Source organism: Mustela erminea, chromosome 10 (genome assembly GCF_009829155.1).
Source record: "Mustela erminea isolate mMusErm1 chromosome 10, mMusErm1.Pri, whole genome shotgun sequence".
In the NCBI taxonomy this organism is placed as follows: Eukaryota; Metazoa; Chordata; class Mammalia; order Carnivora; family Mustelidae; genus Mustela; species Mustela erminea.
Genome location: NC_045623.1, coordinates 104,630,400 through 104,649,695, shown reverse-complemented (window position 1 = coordinate 104,649,695; position 19,296 = coordinate 104,630,400). Strand labels below are relative to the sequence as shown.

Here is a 19,296-nt window from a genome sequence, read left to right as displayed (position 1 = left end):
AATTTCTACTTGTAATTAATTACTACTATATTTTCATAAATGTGAGGGCCTCAGAGAAGGTTATAAATGAGTAGTAATTCTACTCCAGTCTGAAGAAAGTTGACATTTCTTATACCCAATCGTTAATTCTTACAGTGAATTGGATTTTTCTTTTACTTTATCCTTCAGGGCCGACCCTTGCGGGAGCAGCAGGAAGTGGCCGCCGCTGTCATTCAGCGTTGTTACAGAAAATACAAACAGGTAAACCATAGCTTTGGGTCACAGTAGGAAGTATGCCTCGTCCAAACAGCAACAGGACTCTAGCGTGTAGTGTGGCCAGAGAGCGCTACGTCCGGCACCTGATTCAAAGGCTTTGGATTGTGTTAACCAAACACCAGAGGGAAATGTTCCAGAGTGGGGGGTAAAAAACGAACCAAAAATCCATCTGCTATTAAAGTGATGTCACAAAATCATTTTTGTTCAGATTGTTGACCTTTTGGTATCATGACCCCTGAGATGCTGGTCTGACACAGAGAGTTACTTGTGTCTGAAATGAGGCTCCGTGTGCCAGTAATTGTACCTGGAGTCATTGAAGGACTCTAGGGAGTCTGATGTGGTGACCAGAGAAGAGAAATAATGGCGCTTATCTTTGACCTGGAGCTATAGAAATGAGCCGCTCTCGAGCCGCTCTCGAGCCGCTCTCCTTTCAGCTTCTTCCCGACCGTTTTCAAGTGAAGACGTGGAAAACTCTCTGAAAATCTTAAGAAGCCCAGAGCAGCTTATATGGCTTTTGCATTCCTTAGTTAAGAGATGCAGGAAGGACACCTAAGTGTTCTTTCACGCTGTACGACTGTTTCCAGAACACCCTGTGAGGCTACCGACCTGCCACCATGTGGGAAAGGGAACTCAGGTGCATGGGGCCCCGAGGAGGTACCGCGCCTTACAGCCCCGTCCTCTCATCACATCTGCTCCTTACAATTACTGGCAATAAACGATTTCATGTCCCCTTTACCATGAAGAAGCTGAGCTCGGAAATGAAGTCAAGATTAGATTTTCCAAACCACCTGGGTGGTTAGAAAATGTAAAAACCTGCCTACTTGAGTTTTGACTGGCCCATATGATAAAGTTTAGGCCTTTTAGTAGATTCTAGAACCTTTCAGCAGACGGTGTTCTAGGTAGGTTTTTAACTTTTTTACTTAAAGGAATAACACATGCTGAGATGGGTAGCGGTCCTGTGGAAGCGTGGTATTATGTTCTGTTACGAGGCAGGGCTCGCTTTGATTTCTCACACGGGTTGCCATGTTCTTGAGTTTCTCTCGGCTGAAGCCCTGCTAGTGAAATGGGTGGGCTGGGAGGAGTCTTCGACTTCTAACCCATTGAGTTCATGATCCCAGAAAATGAAGGTTTATTGTGTAAACGCTGGCACCACGGTACCTAGCTCTGTCCTCCCATTAGCGCAAGTGAGACACGCGAGGCTCCCAGTCTGTGGCCACAACAGGTGTTTATTCCAAAGCACGAGTCTTGGTTTTGGTTTTGGTTTTTAAAATCCTGTCCCAAAGAAGTGTTGTCTCCAACGAGGAAAACAGAAGGCATGATTTTTTGAAATACTGACAAGTATAAGACAAGTATTTTGGAAGATGGAAGGCATTAATGTAGCCAGATTGCCTTTTTTGTTTTGTTTTTTTTGTTTTTTTGTTTTTCCAGTTGGGAGTTTTATTGGTTCTGGTTTTTAATTTCCTTCTATTCAGCAATCTAACATTAATCTTGTATTTTCTGTTTCTCCCCAAGCTGACATGGATAGCCTTGAAGGTAATGACACCCAAGTCCCCTCACAAACCATTCCACCAGAGTCACAAACTTCACAGCCATCACCAGCTATAAGAAGGGGCCATTAAGACGGCAGGGTCAGGAAGCAGGCGTCCTCCCCTCGCCGGGCGCCTAACCACAGCGCATCTCTGGGGCCCACACGGTTGCTCTGTTGGAGTGGGTTTTGGCATTAGCAGTCATCAGACATTTTCTTGGGCATGTCAGTCTAAAGAATCCATGCAAGCCACCAATTCCCTTGAGCCCAGCCAGCTACTTAGGGCAGCTCCCTCCGTCCTGCTGGGCCTGGCCCGGTCATTTGTGAGCTTGCGGTATGCACGGCCACGGGGAGGAGAACCACAGGAGCCCTGTCTTCAGAGATTTGGGGGCAAGGGAAAATGGAAAGCAGGTCAGACGAGACTAAAGAGGACTCTTGTGCGAGGGTCTTGTGTCTTGAACATTCTGGGGAGTCCGCTCCCTCTCCTCACTGCAGCTGCCCCAGGCAGAGATGCACGTAGGCACAGGGGTTTTCTCAGGAGTAGTTCTCCCCGGGATGGTAAGTTGCCTTCTTGCAAGCCAGGTGCTTCCTTGTGACTTCTTGTCCCCAGAGTCCTATTCCATTTCAGTAGTAGTTTGGACATGGCGTTTTTTTAAATGTGGAGGGCTCTGTGTTCGTTAGTGCCTGGAGACAGAAGTGGAAGAGAGCTCCTTCTCCCGTGCGTCATCCCTCCCCCGAGCGGTGCTGCCGTAGGCCGGCCAGAGAGCTGCTGGCGCCAGGCCCCGAGCTGGCCCCGGGCCTGCGACACTTGGCCCGCTTTCATGGCTTCACCCTGTGTCAGTCTGATGCGCGCTCATCTTTCTGCAGGTTAAATGTCTCAAAGGTGTCAGCGTTTCATGATAAGCCTTGTATTTGGGACCTTGCAACTCGGAAACGTGTCCTACGGAACCGTAGTTAGGAAGCAGCTGCCGACTGCTCTGAGTGGGCAGTGAGTGTGTGTGGTGACGATTGGGGCACATAAGGAAGGTTATTTTAAAATGCTTCAAAATTGCAGAGTAAATATTAATCTTGAACATTTAAGTTGTACTTTCTAAATACGTTTTTACTATTCCTAAATGTCTATGCATATTGCTGTTAAAAAAATTATTTTTTCAAGAAGGGAAAAATGTTTGGTATTTTTGGGAAAAGCATATTAAAAGCAGTACATGGTCTGAAGGCAACCCTTAAACTAACATTTTGCATTTGGGGAAGGTAGGTGACAGTGTTCCTAGTTTTCCTCTTTAATGACTGAGCCCAAAACAGAGACTATGATGATCAAGGGGGGGAAAAAATGAAAAAAGGAAAAAGATGTTTCCTGCCCCTCCCCCGGCGCGCTCGGAGGACACGGACTTGTGCGGCTCCCGGTGTTACTGTTGCGCCCGTTCTTGTTTCCCTGCAGTATGCACTTTATAAAAAGATGACACAGGCTGCCATCCTAATCCAGAGTAAATTCCGAAGTTACTACGAACAAAAAAAATTCCAGCAGAGCAGGCGTGCTGCTGTGCTGATTCAGAAGTATTACCGGAGTTATAAGAAGTGTGGCAAGAGACGGCAGGCTCGCCGAACAGCCGTCATCGTGCAACAGAAACTCAGGTGGGTTGACCTCTCGCTTGGGGGAAGCTGTCTGGGCGAGAGAGCCTTGGCTTCGTGGGGAGAATGGCCCTGCCCCGACATCGGGGGCGACTCGCCTTGGTGGGACTAAGTGCTGTGCCTGCCTGTGGTGATGCCCGTGCTGTCCGTCCCTCTGTGCTCAGCTCCTTCTGGTTCCTTCTCTCTAATCCGCAACCCCCACCCTGGGTCATTTTGTTGTACCCACCGACTTCAGCTGGGGTGGGAATCTGGCGGGACCCAAGTTCCTGCTCAGAGCGGGCGCTCCACTAGGGAGTCCAAATTGTAGCGTCATTGCACACAAGCCCTCGGAAGGATAGTTAGAGGCTGGCTGGGCCATCTGAGAGAGCGTGACAGGGACTTGGAACGCAGTGAAACACGCTCATAGACATTCGGCAGAGTATCAGACTCGGGCGAGTCAGCTTCGACCCCGAGAAGGCCTAAGGCTGGAAAGCCTTCTTCCACCAAACAAGCTCAGGAGGGGTTGGGAAAGGACAGCTGGGGGTCCCCGTATGTCGCACGTGGGCCCTGTGCCCATCACGGCTGTGGGCGGGGGCCACCACCCCCTCCTTCCTTCTCCGCCCCTGCTGTGGGGTTTGCTCCCTCAACTGTTTGATTAGGGGCCTCTGTCGCTGCTCGCCTGTGTTGGGCGTGTGCGCGTCAAGCGTCACGGGACCTCCTCGTGACAGTCCTGTTCCGGCTTTTTCAGGAGCAGTTTGCTAACCAAAAAGCAGGACCAAGCTGCTCGAAAAATAATGAGGTTCCTCCGCCGCTGCCGCCACAGGTAACCCTACTCATCATCTAGACAGTTTGCTCATCGAGAGCCGGAGCCCAGCCCTAACCCTCCCGACCACGCATGACCGGCCGCAGCGCGGCCCAACATTCCTCAGGGGGAAGGTCCGGGTCGCAGTAGGAGAGCAGACCTAACTAGGGCCCGAGCTGCTGCTTCAGGATCGGGGGGCCTAGCTCAGACCGCGTGGCAAATAGCTGAGACTCACGCCGGTGACTTTCTGTCTTAGTCCGGGGTGAGGACAGCTGAATGGGACCAGCTTCTAATTCCCGTTTCTCTTCAGCCTCTTATTCGTATGCCACACGCAGCAGCTCCTCACTCCCAGTCCCGAGTCCTCCCGGGGAGCACGCGAGCACCACAGTGCTCCCGTCTGGAAGCCTTAGAAAAGCGCGCCCCAGCCAGGCTCCTGCTGAGCGCGGGTGCCCTCTGCTGGACGCGGCGGGAAGGGACAGCCGTCTGCGCGGACGCGCGTGCATTTGCAGTTAGGGCGAGACCGGCTTCCCGCCGGGGCCTTCCCTCGAGACGGGGCAGCGTCCCACGGAGCCAGCTGAAAGGGTTTCTCTTTGTTTCCTCAAATTCGAGCTTCTTTTGTGAACACTAGGCGCTTCCCTTAGATTTGCGGGGAGCTGGTGAGATCGTTTGGTTTTCCTGCGCAGGTTAGCACTCGGGTCTGGCATCCGTCCCCGCGGCCTTCTGAGCTGTGTTTCATGACCCTGTGCGGTGTCGTTGCTTCCCTGTGCGGTTCCCAGAGCCCAGCTCTGCGGCGAGCTCTTTGACGTCTCCTTTCCTCTTCCTGTTTCACTGTACCTAGAGCCCGAGCCCAAGGGTCCGATTCAGTTCAGGTCCAACAGACGTTCCCTTTTACTTCAGTTTTTCTCGCTCGGAAACTGTCTGCTTGCTAACTTGGAAACTCTTTGGGCTTTGAGACTTAATAGGCGTTGGCTGGCCATTTGTACTTTGACTTCTGTTAGCAAAAGAACTCTTTTATATGATGTTAAGAAAAGGGGCACAGGGCCACACATGAACAGTGATACAAACTTCAGAAAGAACATTCTTTAGGATGTATCTGATATTCTCTAACTAGAATGCAGTTTGGAAGAAGCTAATGTCACCCCCTAGGCTTCAGCAGCCCACCTGCTCTCTACCACGCAGCGACAGGTCATTCCCTGTAATTAACCGGCCAGCGAGATTTCAGGACCGGCACTCAGCTAGGAGGTCTTGTTAGGAAATCCAGATGAAAATATGAGGCACCGGTGACATAATCACATCAGTTCTAGCCTTCCCAAGGGCCCATCTCTCTTCGCTCCCACTCTGTCCCACCTCTGCCAGCAGGACAGTACTTGCAACCAAACAGGGAAGTTGATTGTCTCCGTTCGGTGGAAACTCTGGGACTTCCCTAGACCCTTCTCTGGAGGCTCTCCCGTGTGCTCCCACTCCCGCCTCCCTTGTTCCTCTCCGACCTGCAAAATGAAAAACACAGGAAGGCTCTACCCAGCCCTGCTGAGACTGTGTGTAATGCTTTCCCGGCTGATTTTATCTTCAAGAAAATTAGCTGTACGTTGCTCTTTTTAGGCCACTCTGAACAAACCTGAATGTCCATAGGTCGGTCGTCTTTTCCTTTTCCTTATTCTTTCTGCGGGTCTTCTCCCCAGGCTCTGCAAACACGTGTAGGTGGTGCAGCCTTGGTCGTTATGAGCAAACGGACATAAAGCCCCATACTCCTTTTCTTCTCTTTCTCATCCAAAGCTGTGCCTTGTATTTACACTGGGTGAGGTGAGCGGGTTAGCTACTTAAACAAAACTTACGTGCATAAAAGGCTGCCCCCTCCGCCCCCACAGTAGACTGCCCCCCCCCCACCCAGTCCACAGTAGACTGGGCCAAGGAGTCTTGGCCAAGAGACTGGGCCACTCTTGTTTTCAAAGCTCTCTTTCTGTAAACCAGTGGAGAAGAAGCTCATGGTTACCTTTCTCAGGTTCATATTTGAACGAGTAGCAAGCTCTTGAGGGTGGCAAGAAGGTTTGTTATGAGGAGGACATCGGATTATGGACTCTGAATTCCTGTTCATTGTTTGGGATGAAATAAAGACCCCCGACTGGCTCTTGTCCTTACTTGCCCTGGAACAGTTCAGAGGTTAGGAGGAATGTGCAGGCAAATTTTACTGACCTCTGTATGCCCACTGTGTCAGATCCGTAAGTCTCTTCCCATCCCTGGATCCGCAAGCTCAATAGAACCTAAAGTCTGAGCTCCTCTTTTCCCTGCGATGAACGTAGCCCTGGCTCCATTCTGGGGTACGGAATATTATTTTAAGAGAAACTGTCATGTGTCCTGGCCCTGAGAAGCATGAAAATAGAAAACCTCATATACACCTTCTCAGGAAAGGTAGGTAGATAATGGCTTCAGGAATCAATAAGAGGTGTCCCATTTCTTAAGGAATTTGCCAAGTCCTACGACCCCCACAGTTTTAGACTTCACGGTAAATTGGTGAATGTCCTACCTGCTCATTTCACATACCCTGTCACCACTCTCCTTTCTTTCCAAAAAAGGAAGCACTTTATACTCTTTTTCTGTTGTTGTTGAAATAAAGCTATGTATAAGGTTTCTGTTGTGACCCTCACATGCTAATAGCTCTTTGGTATTGTTTTACTGTCTAAAGCCCCCTGGTGGACCATAGGCTGTACAAAAGGGTGAGTTTAGCTGCCTGCTAGCCAGTGTTTACCTTTATCTTCCATTTTCAATATTTTGCTTTTTGCTTGCTTGCATGGGGCTGCAGCCTAGGTATGCCAGTAAGTTTCACATCCATTTTGAATGAAATAAGATAAAATGAAAACTAACCCTAATTACTAACACTGCTACATTATACAACATGGCAATAGTCACATACAGCAGATGAACAAATGCATGAGTGAGAGAAAGGGAGGCCCTCCTGAAACCCCGCAGGGCATGCTTAGAAGTCGGTGTTGAAACAAGGCTGCACCAAAAGAAAACATCCAGCAGGTGGTTCTTTGTGATTCACATAATTGGCCACAATGAAATTCACTCAACTGCTGCCACGTCCAAATTTCTAAAGCAAGAAAGCTCACGAGGTGATGCTGCTTTTTTTCCTTTCTTTATTTTTTTATTATTTTTTTTTTAATGAATCCATTTCTTATTTAGAGTTACTATTTCCCAGTTACCCTGTTCCTATAGTTTCATTTCTAAATCTCCCTTTCCCTGGTGCCCTGAGGTAAGTCAGCACACGAAGATGCTTTTCCAGAAGCAATGCAGGACACTCGTTAGAACACAACGAGCAAACCTGACTTCCAGAATTTAACAGCAACGCTGAATAAAGACAACGCGGTGTGAAGTGTCTTAAGTCCGTATATCTGTGTTGCAGTGAAGATTGGATGTTCCAACAGAATTTGTATTTTAAAGAAATGATAACAGAGGGGTATTTAGTAGACCCTGTCGGTGTCCTTGGGATTTTAGAATAGGATGCTGATTTGTAAGTAGACCCAAGGAGCAGAAGTCTCTGTCAGACCAGACCAGAAGTCAGACTGTGCCTGAAGTTACAGTAAAGGATGCAGAGTCAGGAAATTGATTTAAAAGCCAGGAATACCATTCACCAAAATCAAATCTGAATGTAGATGAATTTGACAACTTCTGTCTGACAGACTTAAGACAAGATCCACTTAAAAAATGAACACAGGCCTTACCTCTGCCCCGTCGCCCGGTTCAGCACCCTCCCTTCCCAGCCCTACAGTCACACTTGAGTCATGTGTACGATTCCTGAGAAGACACTGTAATTCAAGAAGTCTAAAACCTCTAATATTTCTGGAGCTAATATTTTTCATCCAAGTACACTTCTGTGGATGCTGACATTTTATTCATTATATCTTAAGTCAGAGGCCAACTACCTTTCCTGTAAGAGGCTTTAGTAAGATAGTAAGTATCTTGGGCCCCACGGTTGCTGTCACAGCTGTTCTGCTCTGCCTTCGGAGCATGTGAGCACCCACAGATAATACGTACATGAATGGTTATGGCTGGTGTGCCAATAAAACTTTATTTACACAGATATTCATTGGGCTGAATTTGGCCCATGGGCTGTAGCTTGCTGACTGATGAGAATAGGAGAATTGAGTTTTTAGAAGTTCTCCCGAAAACAAGACTCTAGCTCTATAAAAGATTCCAAGTCTCACCTGTTTAAAATCATGGATAGTCACTGAAAGAAAATGTATTAAAAAATACATAGATAAAGCAGCTATGCTGGTCTGCAAGTGTAACTAGTCAGTCCTCTTGAGCACCAGGCTGCTGTTCACAGTTGTCCCCTGTGGTAGAGCCGCCTGTGTTTGAGACCTAAGAAGAGGGGCGCAAATCTCCATTCCCTTCTCTCTCTGTTCCCTCTCACTGGCTCTGTGCATAGATAATATTTCTTTCCACTTAAAAAACAAACCAAAAAAAACCTCCCAAAGAGCAGATGCATGTCCTAGGACTCAATTGAACTAGAAGTTGTAGTGTCTTGCATGTGCAATTATTACAGCCGCTGCAAGGAGCCCAGTAAGAATCTAGTAAGAATGTTGCTTATGCACTTCTGTTAGCTTCTGTATGTCAACGGTCCTTTTGAAGAACGCATTTTCCAAAGGTGCTTCTCAACACCGCAGTCCCTACCTTAACTCCTTCAGCACCTGCTGCATTCTGTCGCGAGCTCCTAAAACTCCTCCCCGGGCAGGGAAAGCTAGGAGCCGAGCTAAGAGCTGAGAAGCTCAGGTTCACCCCGGAGTGGTCCTGTTTCTCTCCCTGTGGTTCTAATTACCAGCAAGTTTCGCTCCCTCTCTGTTCCATCAGAGAAGTCACAGGGGCGCTCCCTCCAACAGTCCCCAGGTTGAAATGACTCTCGGGAGGCAGAGCATTCGCAGAGGAGAGCTCTTACTCCTGGAATTTATGTCAAAGAAGTTAATACACTTACTCATTTACGATGTGGACCACACTTAAGACGTTTAAGGTTGATACATCAAAAGATAATACTTGAAAACTGAAGGAATTAAATTTTGTGGCGCAGTGTTTGCCAGACACTATTGAATTCTGCCTCCTGGAGGGATGAAGCAGAGGCTGTCTAGAAAGGCAGGTGATGTCGGTCAGAATGAAGGCACAATAGGCTAATTCCAGAAGCATAGCAATGAGAAAATACCACTGTGTCTTCCAGTTTTTAGTATTCACTAATACTAAGGGGGGAGGGTAAGAAAAAGCCCCAGATCCCGTTCACCGCATAAGCTCATTTTCGCCCAGCCCTTCATCTAGGCTTAGCCCCTAGTTTACTGACTTAAAACAGTTTCCAAATTCTCATTAGCTCTTGTAGGGATTTGTTTTGTCTTGGACACAATAGCCATCCACTTAAGAGAAAACTTTTGTTAGGCACAGATATATATTTAAATGAATGGTCTTAATTATTATTTCAGTTAATTTAGGAATTCTGCTTTCAAAAAAAAAAGTGACTGGAGGTTTTCTGAGATTGAGGAAGTCTTTGGGGCACACATTGCTGAAAATACTCCTTTCCAGCGGGGTTTCGAATATATCGAACAGGGTGTTATTTAGTGTCCTAGCAGAAAACCCAAAGCACCTCATATGTCAAGAAATAACCTGACAGATGCATTCTCCAGGTACTGAGACTAAACAGGGCAGTGCCTCTTTTTCTAGCTAGAAAATGTCTTTCCACTTCTCTCTAAGATAGTTTTTTGTGGGTAACAGGAAGTGTTCTCACAGATCAGAGGAAACAACTCTCCGAGAAGCTATTCCTAGATAAATTCCTTTTTTTCTCTGGGATGATACTTCTGTGAGGGCTTTACCACCTAGAATAGCCACCGCAAACACTGTCATACACAGTGGGAACTCTGGTTTTCCAATAACCTGTCTTAGTGAGGTGCTGGCCTAGTACCTGCTTTCAGAAAAGGTGGGCAGAGCTACACAACTTAAATAAAAGAATCTTAATTGGAGGAAGAAGAGGTAACACTCTCTGGCCACAAAAATTTTAAGCAAGGGATTTTCTCTGTATTTGACAACCGGGTTTCCAAACTCTTGACTTTGCCAGATGGTGCCAGTTATCTGGGTAAGTAGTGATTTCGGTGCTGACTCTTGAGAACCGTCCTATGAAATCTCTTCAGTGGGTCATCGTCAAGATCTGCAGGTTACACTTGACACTTTCTGCTTTGTGGTATATACTTTAATCCAAGGGCCGATTCCCTGACGATGCCTGGAAGGCTCCTGGTTACTGGAGAGAAGTAGACAGTGCTCTAGGTCAAGCACGGTGACATCACACTTCCTTAGTTAAATAAGACATGAGGCGTAGATCCCAAGCGGCCCAATATATCTGGTGAGGAGTAGGAAATGAATGTGTGGGATGTGTCATCATGGATGTAATTCAAATATCCAAAGTAATTTTGTCTTACTTGCCTCTTTTAGGAAATGAATATTTTTGGAACACAGTGGTGTGTGTTAAATTGCAGACAACATGCTCTGTGTCATTCTTATTGGGCCTCTCTGTCTTTTTTGTTTTGCAACCCAAATGAGATTTCTGGAAAATGGCAAGATCTCTCTTTTCCTAAATTCCCCACGAGCTATTGCAGCTCTCAGAGCAACAGGTAACTCATCAGAAAGCCGCATCTGGCTGCCCTGTATATTTTTGACGTCCAGCATTGCAAGAATATACCTGCTGAAATCCACTGACTCATGAAACATTTCTCTGGCTGAGCGTTCCTGAGTAGATGGAATGAAGCCGCTTTGCCTTATGCTTTACCCACGGAGCCATTGTTTGCTACAAGTTCCGGAAGCAGACCCACTTCATGTGTTCATGAATTCTCATTGGACGTCTGACGGGAATAAACCCTGTGGGCTTTGCTGGCTTTCAGTGCTGTTGCTTCCTACATCACTTCGGTACATTAGAATGCAACATTTGTTTTTTTGGTTGTTGTTGTTTTTTCTTTGGTTTTTTTTGGGGGGGTTGGTGGTTTTTTGGGGGGTTGGCGTTTCGTTTTGTTTTGTTTTTCTTGTTGTTAAGACTGCAGCCGTATCCCAAGTTGGCAATTCTTTTCAGCCTAGAACACTCGGGCAAATCCTGGGGTTGTCTCCCATCCCTGTTGAATGGTCACAGGTCAAAGTCTTGCTGCCCTAATTACCTCAACTCCAAGCCAGTCCTAGGAGTACCGTTTTCCACGGTGCTGACCGGAGGCTGAGAAATGATCTCCTGGCAGCTCTCCATATGGTAGCGAGAGCCATCGAGCTGCAGAAGTTGTAGTCCCTGTCCCAGTTAACTGTCTGTCCCATCCCACGGAAGGCTGCTTTGCCCGTCTTCTGTGGGGTGAAGTTCAGAAGCAAGTGCAATCATAGTGGGGTTTGTTTTTAGATGACCAGGACATCCTTAGGTTAGGTTCTCTCTTGGCTCTGAATGAATCTCACAGGTATAACTCCTTTAGAGAGCCAAAACCTCAGTAAGCGTTAGCTGCCTGTAGATAGCACGCACCACGGGACAGAAGTCTATCAAACATCTGTATTCTAAGTTCTATGAATACGGTGACTGGATCTTCAAGTATAATTCCAGCTTTAAAAATTCTGGTCTCTATTTGCCAGTAAGTGTGCTGAAAACAGTAGGCTCTTAATACAGGTAGTATCAACAGCAGTTGAGTCCGTTGATGTTGGTTTGGGACCATAAAATAATTTTTTTTTCTCCACTGAATTTTTCAGTTGGGTGTTTTGTGTCATGTGATTGCAACATTTGTGAGATGTCATCGTAGTAAAAGATGGATAGAAAAACATAAACTCTTTTTTTTTTTTCGGAGAATGACAAGCAGGAATAATTATTACAGAAGTACACTCCTTGTAGCACATTTTGGAAATATAAATAACAAGGAGAAAAACCCACAGGTAACTTTTAACACCTAAACTTTTATGACCCTTCGTGGTAAACGTACGTGTAGTCAACATGGGCCTTTTAGTGGCAATTCATGTCCTGGCAGAGATAAGGCAGCCACAAATTTCTGTAACTATTTGAAACATCGGTTTTTTAAGATTTGTGAAGAAAAATTCGAGTATCAAATGTTCTAAGTTACCTCGGTGATAGAGTTAATTGTTCTGTTTCTTTAGCAGTAATATACCAGTCAAACATTACTTTCTGTCCAATTGACATTTGACATTAAACAAAATAAAATAAAAAATTAGGCACCTGTACTCTGTCCTAATAATCTGCCCTCCAGTAACTTAGAACTCCATTTGTGACTTCAGTAGGACAGATTATGAGGGTCTCTCAGTTTCATCTAAACCTCGAGAGAGAAATTGACGTGCGCGTAGTCTGCCGATTAGAAATTGGAGGAGGATAACATGCTTCCCTTCTCTTGATTCTTATTCCCACTATTTTGAGACCTCTGGTCCATCTTTATAAAGTTGTTAAGTGCATTTTAAGTGTAGGAATTTTTGTTCTCCCAAACACTGTAGTAAAATCAGTAAAATCAGCATAAGGTCTCATAAAGGACAGCCTCTCAGAGTTGAGGAAACGTAGTTGTTAGGAATAAAGGTATTAATTGTTATCAGTTTTCAATAACGTACTCCTCTCATGCCACAGAGATTGTCCAAATGCCTTTGGGAAAACCAATACCGTAACTAGGCTTTTTGTTTTTTGTTTTTTCCCATTGTTTTGTTCTCCTGACCATATATTGGAGGCAGCGAGGTAGAGAGGTGAAGTCAGACAGGCCTGGGCTCGAGTCCCCCCTCTACCACTTGCTAACTGTATTACCTGGGGCACGTTGCTTCATTGCTATAAATCTCAGGTTCTGCACTTATGAATTGGAGAGAATGGGAATGTGTCGGGAGGACTAAACGAGGTAATGAATACTTAGCCCGTACAGCCACTGGAACGGAAGCCTTCTCTTCCTCTTCCACGATCTCCTTGAACATCTGATTAAAAAAAAAAAGCCTATATGCCACTGAAGCCATTTGGGTATCATTTATCATGCTGACGTACTGTAAAAACTTCATCATGAAACTGAGAACCAAGTTCCCCACCATAGCTTGGGGGTGATGAAATCCTAGAAATCAGGGCGTCTCCTTTTTCCAGTGTAGACGATCATCGCCACCTCTGTGTGTGGGCATGCATCTGGCCTTGACCTAGAGCCACGCGAGGCTATCTGTTGCTAGTTCATAGCAGAAGATTTACCTAGTGACTTCAAAACCTCATGAAAACTTAGTTAACTTTTTAATTAGTTTCAAAAGAAATTGCAAAAACAAAACCAAAAACCTGCAAAAACTAATGTGGCCATTTTAACTAAAAGAAAAGCTTTTGTTCAAGGTTTACCCACTGTGATCAGCAGATGATAGCTTCTTTGGTATGAGACTGTAGGAAACATCTCTGGCTTACAGTTCACTCTCTTCTTTCATCTCGATGATGAACTTCGTATTTTTAAAGCATTCCTCTTCACTCTCGAAAAACTGTGGATGGATATCTGTGTTTATGCTGTCAGGTTTTGAGTTCAGGGTTCTTCAGGTTCTAGAAGTCTCATCAGTGATGGAGTCACTGTTGCATATCTGTGAATGAGTTCTGTACTGGTGCAGAAATAAAATGTTGTCTTTGAAGTGGCATGCACATTTTGCGGGATTCGCAACAAGCTCTGCACAAGTACAGATATTTGCATGCCCAGAAGTAGAGGTGGCATCGGTGCATGCCTTGCATTTTTCCAGCCAGAGGGCTGTTAGTATAGATTTTGCATGTTTAAAAATTGAACACACGATATAGCATGTTTCAATTTTTAAAAAGCCATTTATCGAGTCTGCATGTCCAAAATTAGGGACCAATAATGATGCACAATTCTGCGTTGTAATATGATCCAAATTACCCTGAAACTTAATAATCCATGGTATATTTAATTACAAGATTTGAAACTAAATAATACCCGGGTCCAGTTGTGAACAGAGCAATGTCAACGTGTTCTAAACGTACCTGTTGAGGAGGAGGGATTTAACAATTTTGAAGATACACTGTTGATCAAGCTGGACCTGGTGTATTTAGTAAATAAATCAGGCAAATAAGTTTTCAAACATGATAATTTTTTTCAGTATTCATGATGATAAAATAATAAAGCTTTTTTTTTCTGAAAGAGAGCAACTTCTCTCTGAAGAGATTGTATCAACTTTGCAGAATACTCAGAAATGATTCTGCTTGGAGGTGGTAAATATATTGTTTTCTTCAATTGCTATAATAGCGTATGTGTCAGGCCATTGAATCCCAGATATTAACAACAACTTCCTATGCTTTTCAAAATGTTTTCTTCTCCCTGAGTGTCAACAAGAATCTATTTAGAAAGTAAACTGGCATTTGTTTTAAGATAGAATCTGAATTGACCAGTATCACTTAAAAGATAACAGCAGAAACCTTAGCCTTGGAGAATCAGAAAACTGTGTTTGGGGATTACTGACCTCTCTATAGGCCCCCAGGAGAAAAACAGAAGAGCCTTTTTCTTGTCGTGCTGTTGAGGTATAGGGTATCCGTGTCCTGAGAAACAGCAGCTTCTGTTTGCCTGAACCCCTCCTCCCACACCCGTTTTAGGAAACAAATGTTATCACAGGGTCCGCAGAGCTCACGCTGCCTGCCGAGTACCACAGGTGCTGCCTTCGGGACTCAGACCCTGAAGTCACACTTGCATTTGATCATTTTGCTGTTAAGGCAAGATCTCAATTATTTGTCACTAAAAGGAAATAATCTAGCTCACAGCCCCTTCCCGGGCACTCCACCGACGTCAGGTGGCCATATTCAAAACCCAAGACAAAGTTTTATATTGAAAACTATAGACCAGAGGGGATGGGTAACACATAATTTGTTGATGTGAACTTCCCATGACTCTGTGGACAACAATTTCATTAAAATTTGTTCACTACAACATGTTTGATAAATAGAACACAGTGGTACGCCCCCTGTTGCTGTCCATCTGGGAGCACGGGGGGAAGTGACCGGAACATCTTAGAAAGTTACAGTGTGGAATGGGAGGTAGGTAAGGAATACCGAGACTCCGAAACACTGCACAGTGCTCGAGCGCAGTGGTAGGGCCGTGCAGGTCCGACGGGCTGCAAGATACCTCCCGTCTTGAGTCTGTGAGCAAAGCAGTTCAATCCCCGGGAGTGTCAGAAGCAAGTGTGTGTGCAGTTTCCCCAACGTGCCTCCCGCGGAACTGCTGGGCATTCACGGTGGTCCCAACAGGCTACAAAGGAAAGCTAGGCGGACAGTTAACTTTTCCTAAGATGAGCACGGTACCGTCACATGTGACTTAGGGCAGTCGACTTCCGTTTTGCTTTGTGTTCAGAGCACTCGCTACGGAGCAGAGTTTCAGGAAGGGACGTGTCTTTCTCTTGAGTATTTCCCCCAGCAACTTAGCAGGAGTTTCTTTTGCCATCAGTCTTCCAAAGGGTTTTTGTCTTGGTTTTTCACTTCGGAGGGAATAGTCCCGCCCTTCCCCTCATCCAGCCACGGTTTCACTATATAGCTATCACCTGGTGTTCTGTTCTGTTTCTCTTCCAGAGTGAAAGAGTTGAGAAAGGCCAAGGAACTTGAAGACATACAGCAGCATCCCTTAGCAATGTGACATTGCTTTTCAGACTGTTTTCATTTCTGTTTTTAGCAGAGACATGCAACGACACACACGCACGCACACACACGCACACACACACACAATCCCTCTGCAGTTTTGGGGAGATCAGCTGCAGGATTTTAACAGGAATGTGTTGGTCATTGCATTTGCACTTTCATGGACAACTTTTAATTTGATCAGCAAGACATCTTGGAACTCAATCTTCTGTTGGATCATGGGAAAACAAGACACCACGAGGAATTGAGAGAGGCTTCCTCTTCTTAGGAAGAAGCCGGTTTCCTTCTCATATAGGGCTGTATTCAAACATCGTGTGGAACTGTACAAATATTTATACCAAAAATATAGACAAGCAAAGGTGGGGATGCACTAGCAACAAAAGAGAGTGCTGCTCCTGCACCTGTCAGTTACTTCCAAGAAGCTGAATCTTTGGGATTGATTCTCAGTGGAGGGCTTAGATCATACAAATCTTTATTGGGTCCGTGTGTTCTCATTTCCTTCACTGATCTTATTTTATTTTAATTTGTGTTTGTTTTAATCTCTACAGCACACTTAATGCAACTTTTAAAATCTGCAGGTTTTTAATGTCTTGTGGAAATTTGCAGAGGGGCGGGTGTGTGGTAAACGGGTAATGCATGGGAACTAATGAGAAACAGCTTACAGAGTTTAAATTTATTTTCTTGTCCCCACCACCTCCCAAGAACCTGCGAGTATAATGATCATCTTGTCCCTTTTGTCATGCTCAGCACTTTAATTTTTGGGCCTTACTTTCATGTGCAATGAGATTTACTTAGAGAATTGGTACAGCATGGAGCTTTTTTTAGTAACCTTGGAAACTGTAGTCATTCTAAGGAATCACAAACCTTGCCTGGACATTTGCCACCTAAAAGATCAGTGTGGTGCTGCGTTCTGGCCAGTAAATTCCATATTTTTGGCTATAATCTCATCCAAACTGAGCAGTTTCTGTGTATATATAAAAGGTAGAATCGGAAAGTGAGAAAATATTTGAAAGGGATTATATTAATTGCTAAATATTTTATTCACAAAGGTCAATAACATGGCAAGATAAAATTATTTGTATAGTTTTGTCTGAACGAGCGAGAAAAAATGTGGATGTATTGTTTGTATATATTGTATATATTAAAACAAAGAGATATGTGCATGAAATCAAGAAAAAAGAAATGAACAAAAGCAAAGCATTAGTGGCTATGGTCTGTAAAATGAAACAAAAAAAAACTTTATTTCACTATAAGAGTACTTTATTTTAAATGTTCTTTAGAAGAACATTTTGTTAAAGCATGACTAAGCTGCACAAAACAAAAAACAAAAAAAAAAAGAGCTACTGTATTTAGACTTAGGATAAAAGGCAGAGTAACATTACTTAAAAAAAAAAAAAAAGGATATGTTTACATTTAATTTTGGCTACCAGGAGTTTATTTTATTTAATTTAAAATTTTTTTGCCAACGGTGCCAAGTAATGTGAATGCTAATATTGCTTAAGAAAATTAAGTTACTTTTGCTAAACAGATAATCATAAGATGAATCCGTATATAGCTTAACACCATCCACTCACTCCAACAAAGAACACTTAGAATGATCAAAACCTGACAAAAGAAATGGTATGACAAGTAGGAAAACGTCTCACGTTTTTCATATCTCCTGCTGGAAATCAGAAAATGGAACAAAAATTGCACAAAAAATAACTAAAAATTTAAAAGATGCAAACTGGTCTTGTAGGGTTGTCATGGTCTGTTACTCTTTCCATATAACGAGGAGCCAAAGAAATTTGATGCTTTTAAAAATTAAACTACTAACGTTAAATTGAGAGAATAAAGTTCGAATTTGCTGATGCCAGTTTAAAATTCCCAGGTAAAGTTTCAGGATCAGTTGGTGTGAAGCTGAAGTGATAGTTTTTGTTTTGTTTTCTTTTTCTTGGTTCTGGCTGCCAACTGTAAGTTAAAAACTCAAGGCTCGTTGTGAAGCCTAAAAATATTCACAAATAAGCTTTTAAACTGGTGTCTTTCGAAGGAAGGTAGATACAAAAAGATTGTGGTAAAAACTGGGGTCAGTGCTCTTGGTGCCTTTTCTATAATTGTACTTGTTTTTTAATTACTTCCTTTCACTGCCAACCTCGGATTACTGTACAGTATACGTCTTACCGCTTGTGATCAGCTTTGACAACAGTGACAGCCCCACAACCAGTAGCCACCTGTACATTTGTAAACTGACCTGGCTCGATTTTGTTTTTAAATGTGTGGGTTATGTTGCAGCTGTTGCACTCCCCCCACCCCAAATACCTATTATTTTAAACGATTTGACCTGTAGGAGGACACTGAGTAATTTACAAAACACACAATTGTATCCATAAATGGGAATAGGAAAGTGAAAGCCAGCTCTTTCAGAATATCCCATATTAGAACTGAAATTAGATACATTTATTCCATTTATTATGGTACAAATAACTGATCTTTTGACAAGAGTAATGACCTCAGTGGATTTGCTTTAACCCTCACGTTTGTTTATTTATTCATTTTTTTAAATGTCTCCCATGCTACATTATTAGCCAAGTAAGTTAGAAACTTCTGGAAGATAAAGACTTAACATAGAATTAGGAGAGTTCTTACGGAGGGGATAGGAAGTAGGTTCAAAACCTACCGGTGTAGCCCACCAGTACAACTGTGAATCGTAGGTGAGGTACGAATGCACTTCCACTGAAACGAAGCATTTCTGACCGCTTTTCCTTGGTTGTGAATCTTAATTTTGAATATAAGATGATAGGTAAGCGCAGCTTTCTTGGATAATCTGAATTCCCAAGTGCCAGGAGTAGGACTTCATTATAAAATTAATAGCTAATCTTATTCTGTCTCCTGAAGATTTAATTGCTATTCTTGTTACCCATTTGAAATCAGCTGTACTGTGTGAACGAAAATAAAGACAATAAACCGAACCCCTCTCTGGCTGCACGGTCGCTTATGGCAGTTCCACACAGTAGTTGGCGCCCAATGGGGGGTCCCTGAGACTTGCATGTAAAACTAGTCTAGATGTCTTCTTTTTTGTAAGTTTTATTTTTGTAATTGTGCATGTGAAGCATCATTGAATCAATGGATCTGTTGAAGAACTCAGCTGCTGGAAACCATGCAAAATGTTTTGAATTGCCCTTAAAATATGGAAAATGTTTTCTGAATGCTTTATATTCTTTCTGCTGTAAATTAAAAATGAAGAAAATTTCCCCATACTATGTGTGTGCTTTGCTTTAACTTTACCTGATACTGAAATCCGGGTGACCAGCCTGTTTCAAACCCAGACGAGATCACTTTCATGGATTTCCTTAGATCTAGAGAGTGTTTTGTCATCCGCTATTACAGAGCTTCAGACGTGTCCGTAAGAGAAAAATGTCTTAGTAAGCCACTGCCCCTAGAACACTTGCTTTTCCCAGCCGTCTTCTCGGGCACCGCTCAACATACCAGTTACTTGAAACATAGAGA

The 19,296-nt window shown here is 44.1% G+C and overlaps 1 protein-coding gene across 19 annotated transcripts in view; it reads left to right on the top strand.

The window, feature by feature from the left end:
* The window catches only part of CAMTA1 (calmodulin binding transcription activator 1), an 821,619-nt gene extending 802,579 nt beyond the window's left edge, over window positions 1-19,040 (top strand). For 9 of the 19 annotated variants that reach the window (XR_004276407.1, XR_004276406.1, XR_004276409.1 and 6 more), the window contains 7 exons: window positions 169-240; window positions 1,768-1,788; window positions 3,219-3,412; window positions 4,137-4,211; window positions 6,871-6,901; window positions 10,650-12,107; window positions 15,745-15,820. Coding sequence is in view for 7 of the 19 variants with exons in the window: in XM_032303256.1 (XP_032159147.1) it covers window positions 169-240; window positions 1,768-1,788; window positions 3,219-3,412; window positions 4,137-4,211; window positions 6,871-6,901; window positions 15,745-15,777 (426 nt within the window). In the remaining 12 variants the exon portion in view is untranslated. Of the gene's footprint in view, window positions 1-168; window positions 241-1,767; window positions 1,789-3,218; window positions 3,413-4,136; window positions 4,212-6,870; window positions 6,902-10,649; window positions 12,108-15,744 lie in introns of those variants that run through there. The other 10 variants (XM_032303260.1, XM_032303262.1, XM_032303258.1 and 7 more) reach the window with 6 other exon arrangements.
* The last annotated feature ends 256 nt before the right edge of the window (window positions 19,041-19,296 follow it).